This window comes from Carassius auratus, chromosome 30 (genome assembly GCF_003368295.1).
Source record: "Carassius auratus strain Wakin chromosome 30, ASM336829v1, whole genome shotgun sequence".
NCBI classification, from domain to species: Eukaryota; Metazoa; Chordata; class Actinopteri; order Cypriniformes; family Cyprinidae; genus Carassius; species Carassius auratus.
The window spans coordinates 5,805,249-5,825,113 of record NC_039272.1 but is presented as its reverse complement, the minus strand read 5'-3'; the positions used below and the strand labels follow the sequence as shown (position 1 = coordinate 5,825,113).

Below are 19,865 nucleotides of genomic sequence, written 5' to 3'. Positions count from 1 at the left end.
GTCCAGGGTCACACACACTATTTATATATATTTTTTATATATTTTTTTTTTACACATAAATCTCTTATGCTGACTAAGTCTGCATTCTTTGATCTAACATATATCATGAGTAATATTGTGAAATGTAATTACCATTTAAAATAGCAGTTTTATTATTTAAAAATATTTACAAATATAATTTATTCCTGTGACGCAAAGCTGAATTTTCATCAGCCATTACTTTAGTCTTCAATGTCACATAATCCTTCAGAAAAAAAAAAAATGAATATGCTGATTTGGTGGTCAAGGAAGATTAATATTATTATCAATGCTGGAAACAGTTTAATATTTTTGTAGAAACCATTTTTTTCATGAATAAAATGTTCAGAAGAACAGTGCTTATTTGAGATGGAAATCTCTTGTAGCATTATGTCACTTTTGATCAATTGGATGCATGCTTGCCAGATATATAAATAAATAAATATATAAATATATAAATATATATATATATAATACCAACCCCAAGCTTTTGAAATTTTGTGTGTGAACTACTTTTCCCTTTAGAATCTGTAAGTAAACAACAAAAAGGTTGTACAACATACTAAAATGGCATTTTGGCATTTTCTAACATTTACTGAACTGATTGCAGCTGTGTTTCTTTCAGAAAAATGGCATCACTCTGAACTACGGCACCAAAAACAAGCATTTGAGCCCCAGAGAGCTGACACTTTCAAGCCCTCCGGCAAAGCCTCTGGACTGATATGGTGAGCTGAGAAATGAGAATTAGAAATGAATGCGTTTGAACACTGACACTTCTGACTTCTATAAGAGGCATATTGTCCATGCTAGAGGTCCCTTTATGAATTAGTTTGTGTGTGTGTTAATGTGCGGATCTCAGGTGTTTATCCTCTAGTTAAAATGCAGCTGTTCCTGGTTTTAAAATAGGTTTCCATCATTCACACAGTGACATTAAACTGAAGCCATGCAGTAGGGTCATAACTCTTGCCACTTGAAAAGAAAGTTGTTCCTGTTTGACAAGTTTTACATGTGTGTATTTGTATTAATGTGAATATTCTGGATGTGAATACTGTGGCATTTATGAAGGTCAAAAGCTTTTTCAGTTGTGTGGGGTTTGCCAGTTGACATCAGTTAACGTTCATCATTCTAGTTTAAAAGAGATCTGAAATTCAATAATATTTGATGTCCATATGCAAAGATGCTGCAGTATTCCATTAGCCAGAATAATCAGATAGCTTCATAATCATTTTAATGAACAGTATAAATTAGGCTAGTCATTGGGCTGAGATTAAACTGTAGTAGGATAATAGATCCAGCGACTATGCATTCACCAAGATGATTTGTACACTACTGTTCAAAAGTTTGAGGACAGTATGATTTCATTTTTATAAACCAGTACTTTCAATCAGCAAGGATGCATTGAATACATCAGCTTGACAGTAAAGACTTTTACATTACAAAAATGTTATTTAATAAAAAACATTGTTCTATTAAAGGATCTTGTGGGAAAAAATGTTAGTCAAGTTTCCACAAAAATATTAACCTGAACAATCATTTTTCAACAGGTTATTAATATTGATTAATGTTCCTTGAGCATCAAATTAGTATATTAGAATTTCTGAGATCTTACATACAAAACGGTAAATGTACATTTTAATGGTGTACTTTTTTTGGCTCAAAAAAGTGCAATCACTGCTCACACTTATCAGGATTCAGGTTATATTTCTTCCAATTTGCTGCAGTTCCAAGAAAAAGTTTACAAACAATGCTTTTCCTTTCTTTTTTCTCGTTAGAGAGTGGTCCCTGTCAAAACAGTCAGATCTCTGCTACCACCACCAGCACAAAACAAGGCAGTACTGCACACGACCGATTAAAATGCCCTGATCTTAGTAAGTCTGTAGCACCAGCAGCAAATAATAACCAAAAGTACACATGAGAAAGAAAGAAGCAACAGATATTGGTCAATTGATTATTCCTTTTTTTAATTGAAGGTTTACCATTTTCTTCATTTTATAGAAAACGGAGAAAAAAGAAATTGCCTTTTACAAACATTTACAAATAAATGACATGTGGCTGTACAAATAAGATTTGAAAGAGAAAGACTAGAGAAAAAAGGAGGGTGAGTTGGATCACCATTTACAGCTATTTTTAGTTGTAGAAGTACAAATGTCCAGTTTTAAGCAAACTTTGAGCTTAATCAACATGTGAGTTAACCCATACCTTCCTCTTTCCACAAAGTTTACAAACATAATTCATATATGTATAAAAAAAAAAAAAAGCATTGTTATTTTTGTCCATTTTTATTAGTGTCCATTTCTGCTTTAAAGATGAAGCTGTCAGTGAACCTATGGCAAACCGTTGTAGAGGCCAGGAAAGGGTCAGGGGTCAAGGTGAAGTGCTATTTCAAACGCAGCAATTCGAGCTGATCCTGGTACTCTGTGAAGAGTCTCTGGAAGCGCAAGTTCTGACCAATCACAGGCAACACCTCTGTCAACAGATCCCTCTTTCTCAGTCCCTGAAATAGACAGAGAAGACAAAGCAAGCTTTATTTACCAACAATTCAGTACAGACATCTGTAATGAGGTTCCAAAAATCATACCAGGACTGTGGGCTCCCAGGAGCTGCTGCTGGATCTGTGAACAGGTCCTAGTAAGTCCTGACAGAGTTCCCTTATCCTCAGCTCATAGCCTGCACGGATACACACAGAGCTCTTGTTAATCTGCTCCCATTAAGAAACAAACTCATCTTCTGAGTTTTAGGACCCTTTTGACTCTTGTTGCCAGCTGAGCAGCTTCTCACTCACCCTCATTTACGAGGAAGCGTGTGTAGATGAGAATCCAGTGCCTGTACTCGCTCGCTGAGAGGAGGATGAGGGCCGAGGAGAGCTGCTTCTCCAGGAAGGCCAGAGTTATTCCCTGCTGCAAGAGGTGAGGAGTCGAAGACAAGCCAGATGCCAACCGCCCCGCACTGACACAGACAGAAGAGAGACGGTTAAGGTCTGTTCACCTCCAATTACAATAAAGAGAACTATATGTGACCCTGGACCACAAAAATAGTCTTAAAGGAACACTCCACTTTTGTTTGAAAACAGGCTTCTTTTCAACTTCCCTATAGTTAAACAAGTATTCATTTTCCGTCTGTCTTGGTACACTGTGTAACTACAGAAGAGTCAAGTTTTACATGGGAAAAACCTGTAGAAACTCTTTGGTCATTTTTGAGCAAGATGCTAACTGTCTAATTAGACTTTGTGTGTCAGTTTTGAAAAAGCTTATAATTGATGTATGGTTTGTTAGGATAGAAGAACAATATTTGGCTGAGAGGCAACTATTTGAAAATCTGGAATATGAGGGTGCAAAAAAAATATTTAAAAGGCCTTTAAAGTTGTCCAAATTAAGTTCTTAGCAATGCATATTACTAATCAAAAATTTAGTTTTGATAGATTTACTGTAGGACATTTATAAATTATCTTCATGGAACATGATATTTACTTAATATCATAACGATTTTTGGCATAAAATAAAAATCTATCATTTTGACCCATACAATGTATTTTTGGCTAATGCAATACACTAATGCAACACAATAGAAGATACTTAGGAAAATAACGGAAAAGTAGCTTGAAGCCATTAAATTTCATAGTATGGAAAACAATACTGTGGAAGTCAATGGCTACCAGCAACAGTCTGGTTATTAGGGCTGGGAGATATATAAAAAAAAATGATATCTCGATATTGTCAAAATTTTTACGATATTCGATATATATCTCGATATGTTTGCATTTAAATAATTAAAAAAACATGATTTTCTTTTGCCCATTAAAAAAACCCCCCAAAAAACAAAAAAGTATGCTTGAATTTGAAATATTCGATATTCCCGATATATTCAAATTTTACATCGTCGTCAAAATTATTCCGATATTATCGCTAATATTCGATATATATCGCCCAGCCCTACTGGTTATCTTTCAAAATATCTTTCATGCTCAGCAGAAAAAAAAAAAGATGTTCATAATGCTTTGGAACAACATGATAGATGACAAAATATGTAGGTGGACTATCCCTTTAAATTGATAATTCCAACAATACTGTTCTACTATGTTATCATCATAGTTTTAGTGTGGACTTCCCTATTCTCATAAAATGAGTATGAAAGTTACTTCTAGTGAATCAGAAAGCAGTATTAGCCAAGTACTAAAATGGCTGTTACCTCAGATTACGGCCCTGTGTTAGAGCCAGTGGCCCCGTGGAGCCCAGAGCATCCTGAGAGGACACACAACTGCGGAAGTCTGCGCACTGTACAAGAGAGTCCTGCTTATCTGCGATCAAATTCCTGTTAGAGATGAAGAAAAGAGACAATCATAGCGGCCCTGGAAATCTTCGGAGAGGTTCTGGTTGTTCAAACTTTAACACATGGTTTGTGTATCACTCACCAGGACTCCAGCGATGAGTTAAAGCAGTATGCTTTTCCATTTGACAGCGACACTACAGCAACACCTTGCCGAGTCAAAAACGACTGACTCACTGTGGCGTCTGTGCCTGGAGTGAGAGAGAGAGAGAAATATGAGGTATTATTAGTATACTTCAACTGATTTATGATGTAATTCAGCAGTTTTGTGTAACGTACTGTAAGATTTGAAGCTCTTATTCTCACCAGTTTGATTGATTTAATCAAACACACAAACTGAAATATTGTGAAATACTACTACAATTTAAAATACGTTTCCTATTTGAATTGTAATTCATTCCTGCGATGCAAAGCTGAATTTTCAGCACTCAATACTCTTTCAGCAGTCTCATGATATACTCATTTTCTGTTCAAAGAAGATTTATTGTGATCCGTGTTGAGAACAGTTGTTGTGGAAGTGCTTGTGGTGATACGCCTTTTCTATTTCCTGGATTCTTTGATGAATAGAAAGTTTAAAATAACAGCATTTATTTGAAATGGATATCTTTTGTAGCATTATAAATGTCTTCACTGTCACTAATGTGCTACTGTAATAGCTTTTCCTCTTATTCAGTCTCTCTCTTTTTTTAAAAAATCATGTTACTGTTAACAAATGGCAGTCAAAAAGACTCATATACAGTAATATTTCCGAACAGCAGAAATCAAGGGGGTGGAGTTTAGTGAAGAGTCGATTAATAAAGTCAATAAAGATATAATGAGGAAAATCCCACCTGATAAGACTGGATCCAGAGATTCGTTTTTGACCAAAGCCGTCTGTTTCTGAACATCCCTGGCAATAAAGAAAAAAAAAGACAATACCAGCCATGTAATGTCAGATCTTACAGAATTGATGTAGATAATCACTAGGCTGACTCCTGTTACAAATACGGCCATGTTTTTAGCATCAGTCAACAAATGAGTTGTCTGTACTTTTGCATTGAGTAACGGAGAGGAAGGGTCAGTACCAGACAGACAGCGCGGCTGATGCGGTCAGCGCCATGACAAAGTGTCCCGAGCAGTGAAGTGCTGACATGGGGGCGGACAGCATGATGGATGGAATCAGTCTCCGTCCACACGCCGTGAAGACCGAGAGGGTGCGGTCCTCGCAAGCTACAGCAACAACATCGCTATAAAAAAAAATCAAATAAAAAAGCTAAATACTTTTCCTCAAGATATTAAAATCAGGCAATAACCAGCGTGTTGTGTGCTCACCTGCTGCCGGCTGCGATGATGATGCGACTGGGCAACAGCGTGTCCCACTCTCGCCCCTCTCTGCTCCATTTGAGCTGACTGAGACGAGATCCAGACACCACAGAGACCTCGTTCTCCACCTCCAGATATGTGACGCCATCGGTGCTCACCTTAACCACAGGTTTCGTAGATTTCAGCCCTTGTTTTTATCGTTAGCTGAGTCTATATCTGAATTGCATCTAACACTCTTACAGACGTAGTACTTGAGCTTCCTGATAAAATGTTATGATCTGCCGAGAGCATTAATAGCATAGACAGGACTGGTGTATTAGGTGTAGAGAGTTTTTTTTTTGTTGCCATACCTGAGTGCTGAATGATTTCTGGATGGATGGGGTAGGAAGTTTTAACAGAGCTACAGGTGCTGTTAATCGAGACGGCTCCTTCTCCAAAGAGACTGGAGTCTACAAGAGAAAAGACCAATCAGTCACATGGTTTCCTTCAGGGTCTCATATGTGCCTTGGTCATGAAGATAACGGAATAAAAGTTCTAGGGATTAAAGTACAGAAGCCTTAGTCAACTAATGTTCATTTTTTGCCTTATATTTTTGATATGTATTAAAATAAGTTTACATTTATACACTACTGTTCACACGTTTAGAGTCAGCATGTTTTCTGTTTAAAGAAATTAATAGAATTATTCAGCAGGGTTGCATTGAATTGTGTAACAATAAGGATGTTTATATTTCAAATGAATGCAGTTCTAGTGAACTTTCGACTCCTGAAAAACAAAACTTCCACAAAGATATTAAGCAGAAATAAATTAGTTCTTAAAATAGAAAACTATTAAATTCTTCTACTGTATTTCTGATAAATAAATGCTGCCTTGGTAAGCATGAGACACTTCTTTAAAAAAGAAGAAATGTCACCTGTGGGAAGGGCTGTGATATGGGCATCATTTTGGCATCTTTCCTCGGCCTTCCCTTCTTCCTCTTCTCTACCACCTCTGCTCCCTCCATCTCTCCCTTCCTCTTGGCCATAGATTTCACCACGATCTTGTCCTCACTGTCGCTGCTGGTCTCCTCTTTTCCTTTCGGCTCCTTCACAGAGCTGCCATCTTTTACCCTGAGACAGAACCACAAAGCAACTTCAGTCTGTTTTTAGGTTTGGTTTAGAAGAACACACCGGTCGGTTATCAAGCAGACTTTATCACCTGTCAAGTGGGGTGATGCCTATAGTGAGGTGTACACTAGTGACCCCAGGCGTGGCCTTTGACCTTTCGGTAAACCGCGAATCCAGCGCTTTCATGGGCTCGAACTTGGAGGCTGATGTCAACAGCAGATTCGATTTCATCCCGATCGAGTTCACAGCTGCAGTTCCACTACAAGAGAGACCAGAGAAAGAAAAAGAAAAGTATTGGTTGAGAGAGAGAAAGGGGGAAATGGGACTTTGCATGCATGTACACTTACCTGTCCTTGTTGTCTTCCGCAGGTTTGTTGGGAGAGGTGCTAGTGGGGTCATGTGAGGGGCGCAAGCCAAGCGAGTTGGAATCCGAGGAGATCTGAGGGATGAGCTGGGTCGACGCAGATGACCCCGGCAAGATCGGGACGCTGTTGAACAACGCTGGTGAGAAGTCCCTGGGTAAAAGAAAGAGACATTCAGACACTGAAGTATTCCTGAATGATCATTTTAGACGTGTTCTTGTGTGCGTTCATTACGCCGTGTCGAGCTGAGCGATGCAGAGAGGTGTGATTCTTCTCCTCCCATCTGCGGTTCTGGTCTCCACCTGCTTCTTTAAGAGGTTCTGCACAATCCCCAAAAAATAAAGCCAATTGTTAACAACTGCAGTCCTGCAAACATGAGGTGTTCGGAGAAATCTTCAGGCTCTCTAAACTACAATGCAACGACCATCACCCTATTAAATGATACATAAATATACAGATTCATACACAGACAGAGAGACAGGCAGATGTGCATGCAAATTATTTAATATCACACACTCATACATTTGCTTGTAATATGCATGTAAACTATTTTGTTGTTGTTGTAAGCATTCATTACAAGTATTAGGGACAGGGAGTAAGATTCTGCTATTTCATTTAGTCCCAGAAATGTCATATATTCAGAAACCTCAAACCAAATTTGACTAGACGTGGTTTGGATTTTAAATATTTGACAGAGCAGAAAACTATATTTTTGTAAACTTGTAAGCCAGCAATGGATGGAGGTGGAAATGCTAGTAACCAGTCATTACTTACCACATCATCATTCAGCATATTCACTTGAATCATTTTAAAATAACAGCTGTGTGTACTGGTTACGTATTCTTTCTCCTGACCTTTCTGATGTCCTCCAGGGACTCTCCGTTGAGCACATTGGTGAGTTTGTGAGTCTGGTTTTCAGGAGCGCTTCCCTGGGCTTCTCCGTTGGGGTTCTGGTTCCTCTGCCTCTCCTGCTGATACTTCAGCATTTCTGGGTTCTCAATGACGGTGCTGGTCAGATGGGACCCCGTCGTGATGGCCAGACTCTTTCCATAGATGTTCTGATGAATAGTATTCTGCAGAAAGATAAAGAGGAATCTTATTTCGGAGACTCGAGTTAGTTTGTGTGTGCTAAATAACTAACCAAAAGCAACAAAGCTATTAAGGCGTTTAAATTCTTCAGAAGCATGACAGTAGCTCAGCTGTTTTTGAAACAGTTTGGCTTTTCCTGTAATAAGCGTTTTTTTTTTTTAATGCTGCATGGCTGTTTCTGTCACACTGCATTAAACAGGCAAAGACAATTAGCAAAAACTCTCTTATAATGTCTTGTGCATCTCTTTGAGTATGCATCTCTTTCTCATGTCAACAAATGGTTCAAAGAAACAATTAATTTAAGTGAGATTCCAGTTTTTCAGTTATTGTTGCCTTAAATACTTCAATAACGTTGAAACTGGTGTGTGCACATCTTCTCCACCTTTTCCTCTTCATTCAAGGGATCTCCCAGTTCATCCTGCGAGAAGTCCAAGAGAGCCACAGTGCCATCCATGGAGCAAACCAGGAGTCCCAGCCCATTGAGTGTCCTGAGAGATACGATCCGTTCACAATACGTTCACGAGGACAATTTTTACCCCACCGGATTGTCTATGATGCTTTCCAAAACTTGGAAAAATAGAAAAGCTGTTTTCTTACCATGTAATATCCATAATGGATTTATCGAAAAGGTCATGGATGACCACCAGTGGGCGCTTGAGTGAGGTGAGCTATAAAACAAGAACAGGATAATTGATTAAAGGTTAAGAAATCGAAAATAATAATAATAATTTATCGCTTCATCCTGTCAGTTTTCGGTTTTATAGTGAACATTAAACAATATTGTTTAAACAGAGCATCACCACAAAATAGTTTCTACCCCTATTCAAACATTTGAGGTCAGTAAGATTGTTTTGAATGAAAATAATACTCTTAAAGCCCGTTCACACCCAGCACGATAACTCTAAAGATAACGATAAAGATATAGTTCTAAAAATCATTCTCAATATTAAAGAATAGCGGAGTCCACAGCACAACTATACCGATAAAGGCACAGAGAAACGATATTGTTGGAATCACTTTCAGAACAATTTTTTTTTTCTGATGAATGATAAAAACATTGGCAACCGATCAGAATCAATCCTGCTGTAATGAGCTCGAGAATTTAAAGCCGCAGACGCGTGTCCGCTTAGAATACACAAACAAAATCGTTCGCTGGTGTGGACGCTAATATCGTTATCTTTATAGTTATCGTTCTTGGTGTGAACGGGCCTTTAATCTAACTGATCAAAAGTGACAGTTAAGACTGTTACATTGTTACAAAAATTAGTTTCAAATAAATACAGTTTCCCTGAAAGTTCTATTTCATTAAAATGTATCCATAGTTTCCATAAAAACTGTTTTCAACACTGATATTAAAGTAATGATTTCTGAAGAAACACCGAAGACGAAAGTTATGGTTGCTTAAAATTCTGCTTAGCCGTTTTTTTAAACAGTAAATTAAGATTTTATTAGTGTCTCTTGATTTTGCATAAATGTATAATTTAATTTTTATCAATTTTTTTTTTTTTTTTTTTTTTTTTAGCGGTACCAAACCAATTTGCAAAAACAAGGGGTGATGTGATATTGGGAAGTCTCATACCCATACAGAGAGTGAGCGGTCCTTACTGCCCACCGCGCAGCAGCAGTACGGACAGCTGGGTTTGGGGGTACTACCGTTCTTCTGTTTCTTCTTAAAGATCTTAGGATTAAACTTCTGCAAAGAGATGTAAAAGAATTAACAAACCACTCGATGTGAAACACAAATCAAATTCTAGAGCTTCGCCCATTTAAAAAAATATATAATCAAATCACGATTTCATCAAAACACTGCAGTCCAAACTATGACGCAGATTTCAAAAGCATGCTTTTCTGTGAAATATTAGAGAATTGAAACAACACTAACCACCACAGTAACAGCTTTTCGATGACCCACAAAGTCCATGTTGGTCTTCCAGCCGTCGCGTTCGATGATCTGAGCTGTGGGCCCAGAATTATTCATGGCATGAGCTGAAACCAGGTACTGACCATCTGGAGACCAGCTCAGCCGCAGGACGTGTGTGGTGCCGCCACACTGAATCAAAGCAAGAGAGAAGAGGGGGAAAAAAAGAGAAGACACAGGGTAAATCGCATGTAAACAACTAGCCAACAGTTTAACTCTGAAGTCTTACTTCACTGAAGGGTTTGGTGATGTTCGTCTCCAACTTCCAGTCCATGGTCCTCCAGACCTTCAGGCTGTGATCATCCGCCTGGGAAGCGATGTACTTTCCAACAGGGTCCCACGTCAGGCCTTTCACCAGCCCTGTGTGTCCCTTTAAAGTCATCACGATCTCTGTGGCATACACAGACAAAAAGCAGCATCTGAAGCTTTGATTCAGAAGCCAAACCTTTATAAAATTCCCTGATGAAACTTTCCTAGATACTACGGTGGCCTTTAAAGTATTTGGACACTTGAGCCACACTTAATGACATTGCATTACAGATATTATGGATGTAGAAAAAGATTGACTGATACACAATACAGCATTTCTTTGGTTACTGCTCTAAACAAAGCAACACTGAGCATATGAACACTACTATAATATGTATAACACAGAGGCAAGATGGAAAGATAATTAACATCATCAAACTTTTCTAAAGACTTTTCATATAAACCTCAAACCCTATCGTGATTTGATTAACATCTAACTTGGACGGTCACATAATTGTATTTATTTTCAACCAGCGTTACATCCCTACTAAGCAGCATCTGCAAAGAAATAATCGTTGGACTTATTTCCTCAAACCAAAATGGACTTTTCACCTGGAAATTTCCGAGCGTTCCATATAACGATGGTGTTATCCACACTGCAGGATGCGAGCCAGACATCATGAGGCGACCAGGCGACATCCATTACATCTGAATCAGATTTATAGAGAATACCACATGTGCTTCACACAATGCCAAAACTACAGACAATAGATCCAGCGTCTCCATTAGCAGCGTTTCCCCTCTCACCTCCCGTGTGATTCCTCAGAATCATGACGCACCTCCACTGCTCCACATTAGCCAGTTTACTGCTGGACCCAAACACTGTGCTCGGACCGATGAAACTGCACGAAAAAAGAAATACCATATAATCGGATGCATGTGTGGCATCGGTTTGTGTCTTATAAACAATAAAGACAACAATCTGCACAGGGGAAAAAAGTACGGTAATATGCAATGCATTTCCACAAGCGGCATCTAGATGTAAAAATCGATTTTTAGCATCACATCCTTATTTTTAAACTTTAATATTCAAATGTATGAAAATATTGTAACTGTAGCATCTTCAAAGCACTATGTTTGAAAAATACATTTTAAATTGTTGGACAAAGCTAAATGTTCTTTTTGACATATTCGTGTACATCATTTGTGTGCATGAAGAGATAAATTAAGAGATAGAAAAGACTATGGGTCAGTTTTACTCACGCAGCTCTTTTCCACACCATCACCAGTTTATCGTCTCCTCCTGATGCCAGATATAAGCCATTATTTGACCAGCGCACGCAATTCACACATGCTGAAATGCACAAAGTTACATAAAACATTTCATTAGATACTGAATAGTCATCTGTGTCACACATTCTGTTAGTGCAGTTCACATCCAAAGGAGTTTAAAATACATTTTTAAGTTAAAAAACAAATCTAGAGACATCTTGGAATTATTCTTTGGATTGTTGGGAGCAAAATGCATGGTACAAATGCAACAAAATTAAGCATTAAGAGGACAATAACCAACAACATTCATATACTTTACATTTTTAACATAGAGATAAAAAAATGTATCACGTAATACCCAAGTGATTGTCCATCTGACAAAGCAATTTGGGAACATTCTCGTTCTTCTCATCCTCCTCTCGAAGAACGGGAGCCATATTCCAAATGACCACTTTCCCAGAGTCCTCACCTGTCAATCCACATCAAAAATATCAGCTCCCGGTCTCTAAATCTAATCTAAATTCTACACACTAAGTTTATCTGAAAGCTATGCTATAGTCAGGAAAAGAATGACAGATGTTTTTCACCTTGGCCACCTGTAGCAAACTTAGATCCATCAGGATGGATGTCAACGGAGAATATTGGTTTACCTGAGTAAAAAAAAAAAAAAAAAACACATGTACAGGATGCATAAAATGTACATTCCAAAGCAGGTTTAATTCAATAAAGCCACATTAGCATGTAACATATATAAACAAAGTCGCATTTAACGTGTTATTTACAACCCGATCATTTCTTGAAACACACAGTTGACTCTTAACTTTATCTATGCTATAACACAGGCAGCTCCAGCTTCATCAGCTATCGTGTTAGTGGTCTGCCTGCCTTTTGGCAACTTGCAAAATGGGTGGTGTGCACATCATATATTAATGGGGCACTTCTTAAAAACCAAGCTCTAAAAAGCCGGTTACTATGATTCTCACTGCGCTGAAACGAGCAGAGCAGTATCTGATCGTAAGAACAGCCCTGCAGAAGAGACCCGATCAGGCTCTCTACATAACAAATGCCCAAGTTGAAGCCCCGGATTCCAGCACACACACACACAAACACACACACACACACACACGCACGCACACACACACACACACACACACACACACGCACACACACACTCAGAGAGAGACAGAGACAGTCGGGCTGCTGATCTCACCATTGTGACTGACCCAACTCGGCTTCAAGAGCTTCATCTTCACGCTGATCAATTATAAAACCGCCGCGATCTCCCTCTTTGATCCCGAGGAGAATCCTTCCCAGCGCCGTTTGAAGTGCCGTGGCTCATCCGTTACTTTGTTGCTCCGTTGAACTCCAATGTCATCTCTCTCTCTCTCTCTGTCTCTCTCTCTTCCTCTCTCCCTCTATCCCTCTCTCGCTTCCCCTCTCCCTCTCTCTCTCACTCTCTTCTCTCTCTCCCTATCCCTCTCTCCCTCTCAGCGTGAAGCTGCAGCAACTGAAGTCACGCCGGAAGTTCGCCGTCTTCTTCCAAGTTCCCTTGGAAACAAAGAATCAACTTCTGTGTTCCTTGTTTACATTGTATCATTTAGCTGAAGCGTTATCCAAAGTGATTCCCGAATGAGGAATTCACAACACACAAGCGACTAAATGAGATAATAATGTTAATAATGCAGTGCTACACTACGTAGTTTCAGATTGAGGTCAGTAACAATAAAGGATCACGATATTACCATGTTTTGGATAAGTAGCGTTGTAATTGTGTAGGTGTGAGATTTAATGCGTGAAATGATTTTACTTTACAAAATACTGTAACTAGACTTCTATCTATCTATCTATCTATCTATCTATCTATCTATCTATCTATCTATCTATCTATCTATCTATCTATCTATCTGTCTGTCTGTCTGTCTGTCTATCTATCTATCTGTCATCAGTCTATCTATCTATCTGCATTCACAGTTCATGATTTAGCATATTTTATTCGAATTAACTTAAAACATAAACATAACTCAAAGATGTTTATAGACAAAAAACTTTAAGAAAGTTATAAACAAGGACAGATTTTTTTTGTTTTTATTTAAGCTGGAATTCATTGTCATGTCACAGGTTTTTACAGAAACATCCAACCCTTACGAAAATTAACCATGGTTTTACTACAAATAAAACCAAAAAACCATGGTTACTGTAGTTAAACCATGGTAACCACAAATTAACCATGGTTTTGCTATATTTACCATAGTTTAACCATGGTATTTGTAGTAAATCTGTGGTTTTACAAATGGCAGTCAATACGCCAAAAAACCATGGGTTACTACAGTTTTACTATAATAAAACCATGGTTATTTTTCGTAAGGAAATATCTGATTATTTTGGGAAAATTATACAGCTAAAAAAAGGTAATATAAAACTATTTTACAGTCTTCCACTGGATGGCGAGCGCACATCTTTTCATAACGCCCGAGCTAAATCTATGAAATACAGAAATAGAAATATATAAAGGAAAAGCAAAACCTGAGAATAACCGAAGTGGGCGGAGCTTCATGTGTCGTGAAGAATGATTGGACCCCACAGCGCCCCCTTACGTGCTTACATGAGTTTACCAGCATCTGTAACATTAGTTTCCATTCTAGCTAAGCCGCAGAAGAAGAGCTCCACTCGGTTTGTTTACATCAGCAGAAGGTGACAGAACAGAGGCAGTTTTGACAACCTTTAGTCTATGATTAGTGTGGTTTATCCCATCGACTGAGCAGGAGCCATGGGAGAGTTGGCATGTGTTTCTGTGCTGTGCTGGCTGTGGCTTTACCCGCTGGTGTCCAGCGAACAGGTGGCTTTTGTAGAGGTGTTTCTGGAGGACCATCAGCATGTTTTGCAGGGTGAGGTGCTCCAGGGGAGTCTGGACAACGACCCAATTGAAAACCACAGCAAAAAGAAACATGACCTCAATGGAGACCTCATATTAGTGAGTAACAAATGCATGCAAACAGATACTTGACATAGCAAGTTTCGTGTAAATAAAACATGCATTATTTACTATATTTTCATTTTAATACTTTTCTTGTATGTCGTCTGTGCCAGCAGTGATGCACAAATTATGTCAAATATTCAAATATATTGTAAATTCTGACAGTATAGCTCTAACTTACAGCATGTATAAATTAATTGACAAAATAGACGCATAGCTGCTTTTGTTTCACTAAATTGCTATATATATATATATATATTTGCATTTATTCCTTTCACTTGTGCAATTGGACACATTAAATATAAAAAATCATACATTTTTCTGTATTGATATTATAAAAATATGACAAATATTGACAAAATAGCATTTACTTATATTAATAATTTAATTGAGAAAATAGGTGAAAATTATAAAACAGTGTATGTATAAACTATTTTGATTTGTAAAATCAAGTTGAGAGCAAATGAAATGAAACGCAAGGACATTTTTTTTGATAATTTTTTATTAGAGATTGATTTTATGCAAAATTGTGGGACATATTGTGTCATAAGCACCAGTGTTTCTCTCTGCAGATAAAAGACAAAGCTATTAAAACCAACAGTGATAGCAGTGATGGAAAGGATCCGAACCCCTGGATTGGGGTGGTACCTGTCCAGATAAAGGAAGGCACAGTTTCCAGTAACAGCAACCAAGAGTCATTCGCTGCCTCTGTGGTCAATAAGGTATTCAAAATAATGATTAAACATGCTAACTAGGTAGTATTGATCAAACTGACAGATCTTTCCTCCATAGATGAAGCGTGCTCTTGTTCTGGGTGCATCTGCTTTAATCATCCTGGCTTTAAACCAGAATACTGTCCGTGAGGTGAGAGCTTTGCTCTTCTGATCCATAAACCTTCAGTTGATCTCATAATAGTTTTCAGAAGAATAAAACTGTTCTTCTTCTGTAGATGGATCTCTCTCAGGTCCTCTCAAAGCCAGTCATTATTATTCAGACGTCAGAAAATGTCACTAAGCTCATTGGGGCACTGCTCAGGTAACCCTCTGTCATTAAATTATCGATTTATTCTTCTGAATGAACAATATACTGAATTTTGGAATACCTTTATTCAATCAGGGGCCTTCATGCAACAGCAAAGATCACTTACAAATCTTTTCTACAGGACACTCTGGTAAGGTTTTACTCAGACGTATCCTAGTTTCATGCATCTATTGGTTCATTAGTGTGATGTTTTTAAATGTTGTGGTAAAGGGGGCTACTTTGACCCTGTGGTCCAGCTGTGGCCGTTCGAGAGGAGGGTTGTACGGGGAATGGCAAGGGGTCATCTGCACCGGGGAGACCAACTCTCAGGTCCAGGTAAAGACATCTCTTATCATCCTGGGTTACAGCTTAATATATGTCAGCACTGTCATGCAATCATCTTGTTTCTAAAAGACACAGCTCACCCAAAAATGACAAATCTGTCATCATTTATGGGTTTGGAAGGGCATGGGCAGAATTTAAATTTCTGAGTAACTATCCTTTAATGCGCCATGTCATTTGATTTGTAAAAATGTTAAAGCAGTTTTATTAGTCAGCAAAGAGAATTTCTCTTCTTTTTAATTTCCTTTTTTGTCCATCCGTCCAGAAATATCTCCAGCAGCTGTGGAACAGTGTCGTTCTGGTGGCCCTGGTCCTGTCCACGGGGGTCATAGTTCATGCACGCTGGCAGCTCCAGGACAACCAGCTTAATGAGGATTTACAGGTGAACGCTGTTTTTGTGACAGATTCGGTATGAAGTAAGAAACAAAAGTTCATGACACCCATGTCACTAATTATGAAGGAAAGAAGCAAGTGGACACTGGAAGGAAATCTTTTCAAAAACATATGTGACCCTGGACCACAAAACCAGTCATAAATAAGCTTTTCTTTAATGCATGGTTTGTTAGGATCAGCAATATTTGGCTGAAATACAACTATTTGAAAATCTGGAAACTGAGGGTGAAAAAAAAATCTAAATATTGAGAAAATCTCCTTTAAAGTTGTCCAAATGAATTCTTAGCAATGCATATTACTAATCAAAGATTAAGTTTTGATATATTTATGGTAGGAAATTTACAAAATATCTTCATGGAACATGATCTTTACTTAATATCCTAATGATTTTTGTCATAAAAGAAAAATCAATAATTTTGACCCATACAATGTATTTTTGGCTGTGGCTACAAATAAACCCCAGAGACTGAAGACTGCTTTTGTGCTCCAGGCTCACATATATCACAGTTCAAAATGTTTTAAGACTTTTTAGACGTTGTATTCAGTAAGAATGCACTAAATTGATCAAAATTGACATTAAAGACATTTATAATGTTACAAAAAAAAAAAATACCTGGAATTTTAATTTCTGTTCATCAAAGAATCCTGAAAAAATTGAACAGCTGTTTCCATAAATATATAAAAACATTTTTCATACTTTTATTAATAATAAGTGTTTCTTGGTCACCAAATCAGCATATTAGTATGATTTCTGAAGGATTGTGTGGCACTGAAAACTGGATGCTAAAAATCAGCTTTGCATCACATTGAATGAATTACATTTAAAATATATATCTATTAAAACTGTTACTGTTTTTACTGCTTTTTTGATCAAATAAATGTAGTCTTGGTGAGCCTAAGAGGCATGATCTTACTGACCCCATACACTGAACGTAGTTCATAATATAAATAAAATTAGAAATAAACTGTGTCTCACAGTCAGACCTAAAGCAAGACATTTTAAAGAGATTATCAGCACTGAAGACGAGGACATACCGGCAACCCAAAGTGAGAAGATGTGACCCAACACAAACTCAGCCGCTGGAGATGGACAGCTGTGCAGTGTGTCTGGAGCAATACAACAACAACCAGGTGACGGATCCTATGCTTTTGCTCAGCAGATATATATTAATCTTCCATAAAGAGAGGATTAATCACTGCTCTTTTTGCATGTGTTTTAGTGTTTGAGGGTGTTACCGTGCCTCCATGAATTCCACAGAGATTGTGTGGATCCCTGGCTCCTCCTTCAGCAGACCTGTCCTCTCTGCAAACGTAGCGTGCTTGGTGAGAAAGACAGATATATTGTCATTTTTTACATCGTTTCTACATACCGTATTTTTTTGACTATAAGTCGCATCAGTCCAAAAATACGTCATGATGAGGAAAAAAAACATATATAAGTCACACTGGACTATAAGTCACATTTATTTAGAACTAAGAGAAAACATTACCGTCTCCAGCCACGAGAGGGCGCTCTATGTCTTCAGTGTAGACTACAGGAGCGCCCTCTGGCGGCTGGAGACGGTAATGTTTTCTCTTGGTTCATGTCTCTTAGTTCATTTCTCTTGGTTCATGTCAAATTAATTTTGATATATAAGTCGCACCTGACTATAAGTCGCAGGACCAGCCAAACTATGAAAAAAGTGCGACTTATAGTCCGGAAAATACGGTAGTTTTGCTCCATTCACACTGTCAGTCAATAGTTGGTGGGCATAAGTTGAAGTGAACTCTTCCCGCTCTTGTCCTGTTTTCATCCTGTTTCTCCCAGGTCATTTTTACTGAGCTGAACCAGGAAGGACTCCGGACTCTGAATTTGTATGATTTGGTGCGACTCTTCCGATTCAGACTTTTCATGTCAACTAAACCCCTTCACAGTACTGTAAGGTCAGCAGATCTCCACTTGACCACTTCAAAGACTATAAACCTTGAGTTCTCTTACAAGAGACCACAGGAGTCAGGACTAGATCCTGATCTTTGGTCAAACCACTTGAGAAGTTTCTTGAAGCTAGGTCCTTGTACATGGGATCAGTTCTTTTGCGCACATTTCTTGAACCGGCTCAACAATTTACAGCTACACGGATCGAGCACAGAAAAAAAAAGTCATATTTCAGATCTCTTCAAATTAAGGAAGAATCATACACCCTGAAGTCTCAAATCTTTGTTTAAAGAACGGCTGGTATAAAGTTTGGATAAAATCCTTGAAAAAAAGAAATGGTATCTGTTAGTACAATATCACTCAACCTTTTCCTCTGATACGAGACCAGCGCTGGTGCCTAACCTGGCCCTTTTCTACCCTTTTTCACCAAATGCAAAGATGCATTGACCGTGAAGTTGTGATATTGACATCTTTTGAGAATTTACAGGGACTGTGAGTATATTTAACATGCATTCAAGTTCAGTTTAGTTTTAAAATGTCATGTAAATGCTTCTTTCCAGTCAGGGTTTTGCGTAGTTGGAAAGTTTCAAAAGTTTGGGGTCAGTTTAATTAGAAATTAATACTTGTATCCAGCAAAGATGCAGTATCTTGATCGAAAACATAAAACCTATCATAAAAAGAATTCTCAAAATTCAACTATTCAAAAGAATTCTAAAAGAATTCTAAAAATATCTATCACAGTTTACATTTAAGTAGCACAACTGTTTCAAAAGTTGATTTCTAAAGAACCATGAAGAATAAAGTAACGTCTACTAAAAAAATGCAGCTTCGCCATCACATGAAAAAATATTAAGAAAATTATTATTTTTACATTTCGTAATACTTCTTTTAAGAATATAATTTTTTTTATTTTTATAAATGATAGTAGCTCAGCTATAGTTGGCCCTAAAAGGTGTGTTCCTAATCCTGTAATTTTCAGTTTCACATGTGTCATGAACACTTGAACAGAGAGATGAAGACTCCAGCTCGTCTATGCAAAAACCTGCTGGAGCTTCATTACAACTGCACATGTAAATGTACTTAATGATAGAATATAGAAATCTCAAGACAGCCAATCAGAGCATCTCATTAAATATAATCTCGATCTGTGCTTATTTCAAATTTCCCCTCATTTCTCAAGCTTCAGTCATGATACATGACCTCGACTCCTGCCAGATAAGAAGACAACCATTAAACACTCGCACAAAGAGGAACAATATAGAAACACATCCTTTAGAACAGTATTTATTCTTGTTTTATCTTCCAAAGCTTTCTTAAATATGCTTTCTATTACAAAATGCTTTGAATTTATCCTAGTAAGTAGAAATATGTTACATGGCAAGAGAACATTGCCTTTTCTAGGTATATATGAGGAAAAATGATGATGATGAATGATGCATGCTCAGTCTTTGGCACGAACCTTAAATGGGGTTTCTTAAAAGACTGCTCTGAGGTCAAGTCTTAATCGCTTTTTAAATCTTTAAAGAACTGGAACAGGATCTTATGAGCTGTGTTTCTGCTTTGATAGTGTAACGAACCACAT

At 37.8% G+C, this 19,865-nt stretch overlaps 2 protein-coding genes across 2 annotated transcripts; one reads left to right on the top strand and one right to left on the bottom strand.

Moving 5' to 3' along the window:
• Positions 1-1,962: 1,962 nt before the first annotated feature.
• Positions 1,963-13,172, bottom strand: LOC113048980 (protein HIRA-like). Its single transcript, XM_026210976.1, has 25 exons — positions 12,850-13,172; positions 12,227-12,289; positions 11,998-12,108; positions 11,631-11,721; positions 11,175-11,269; positions 10,980-11,075; positions 10,348-10,508; positions 10,083-10,250; positions 9,780-9,893; positions 8,798-8,868; positions 8,583-8,688; positions 7,966-8,184; positions 7,346-7,431; positions 7,097-7,264; positions 6,841-7,008; positions 6,557-6,752; positions 5,994-6,092; positions 5,653-5,801; positions 5,406-5,567; positions 5,172-5,230; positions 4,427-4,532; positions 4,204-4,326; positions 2,801-2,964; positions 2,597-2,685; positions 1,963-2,512 (listed from the first exon to the last, which is right to left on the bottom strand). The coding sequence occupies exons 1-25, from the start codon at positions 12,884-12,886 to the stop codon at positions 2,396-2,398; spliced, it is 3,018 nt and encodes a 1,005-aa protein (XP_026066761.1). The 5' UTR covers positions 12,887-13,172; the 3' UTR covers positions 1,963-2,395.
• Positions 13,173-14,149: 977 nt separating this feature from the next.
• On the top strand, positions 14,150-19,845 carry LOC113048987 (RING finger protein 215-like). Its single transcript, XM_026210987.1, has 10 exons — positions 14,150-14,610; positions 15,186-15,335; positions 15,406-15,477; positions 15,563-15,648; positions 15,730-15,784; positions 15,865-15,969; positions 16,241-16,357; positions 17,347-17,499; positions 17,589-17,691; positions 18,176-19,845. The coding sequence occupies exons 1-10, from the start codon at positions 14,407-14,409 to the stop codon at positions 18,187-18,189; spliced, it is 1,059 nt and encodes a 352-aa protein (XP_026066772.1). The 5' UTR covers positions 14,150-14,406; the 3' UTR covers positions 18,190-19,845.
• Positions 19,846-19,865: the final 20 nt, after the last annotated feature.

What these genes read in the sequence shown, in the direction of transcription:
- LOC113048987 (XM_026210987.1), top strand. Translation starts at nt 14,407, where the DNA reads ATGGGAGAGTTGGCATGTGTTTCTGTGCTGTGCTGGCTGTGGCTTTAC. An exon ending in CTGCCTCTGTGGTCAATAAG is followed by an intron (nt 15,336 to 15,405) that starts GTATTCAAAATA and finishes TTTCCTCCATAG; the next exon opens with ATGAAGCGTGCTCTTGTTCT. An exon ending in AGCTTAATGAGGATTTACAG is followed by an intron (nt 16,358 to 17,346) that starts GTGAACGCTGTT and finishes TGTGTCTCACAG; the next exon opens with TCAGACCTAAAGCAAGACAT.
- LOC113048980 (XM_026210976.1), bottom strand. Translation starts at nt 12,886, where the DNA reads ATGAAGCTCTTGAAGCCGAGTTGGGTCAGTCACAATG. An exon ending in TCACCAAACCCTTCAGTGAA is followed by an intron (nt 10,251 to 10,347) that starts GTAAGACTTCAG and finishes GCTTTGATTCAG; the next exon opens with TGTGGCGGCACCACACACGT. An exon ending in GAAAAGCTGTTACTGTGGTG is followed by an intron (nt 9,894 to 10,082) that starts GTTAGTGTTGTT and finishes ATCTCTTTGCAG; the next exon opens with AAGTTTAATCCTAAGATCTT.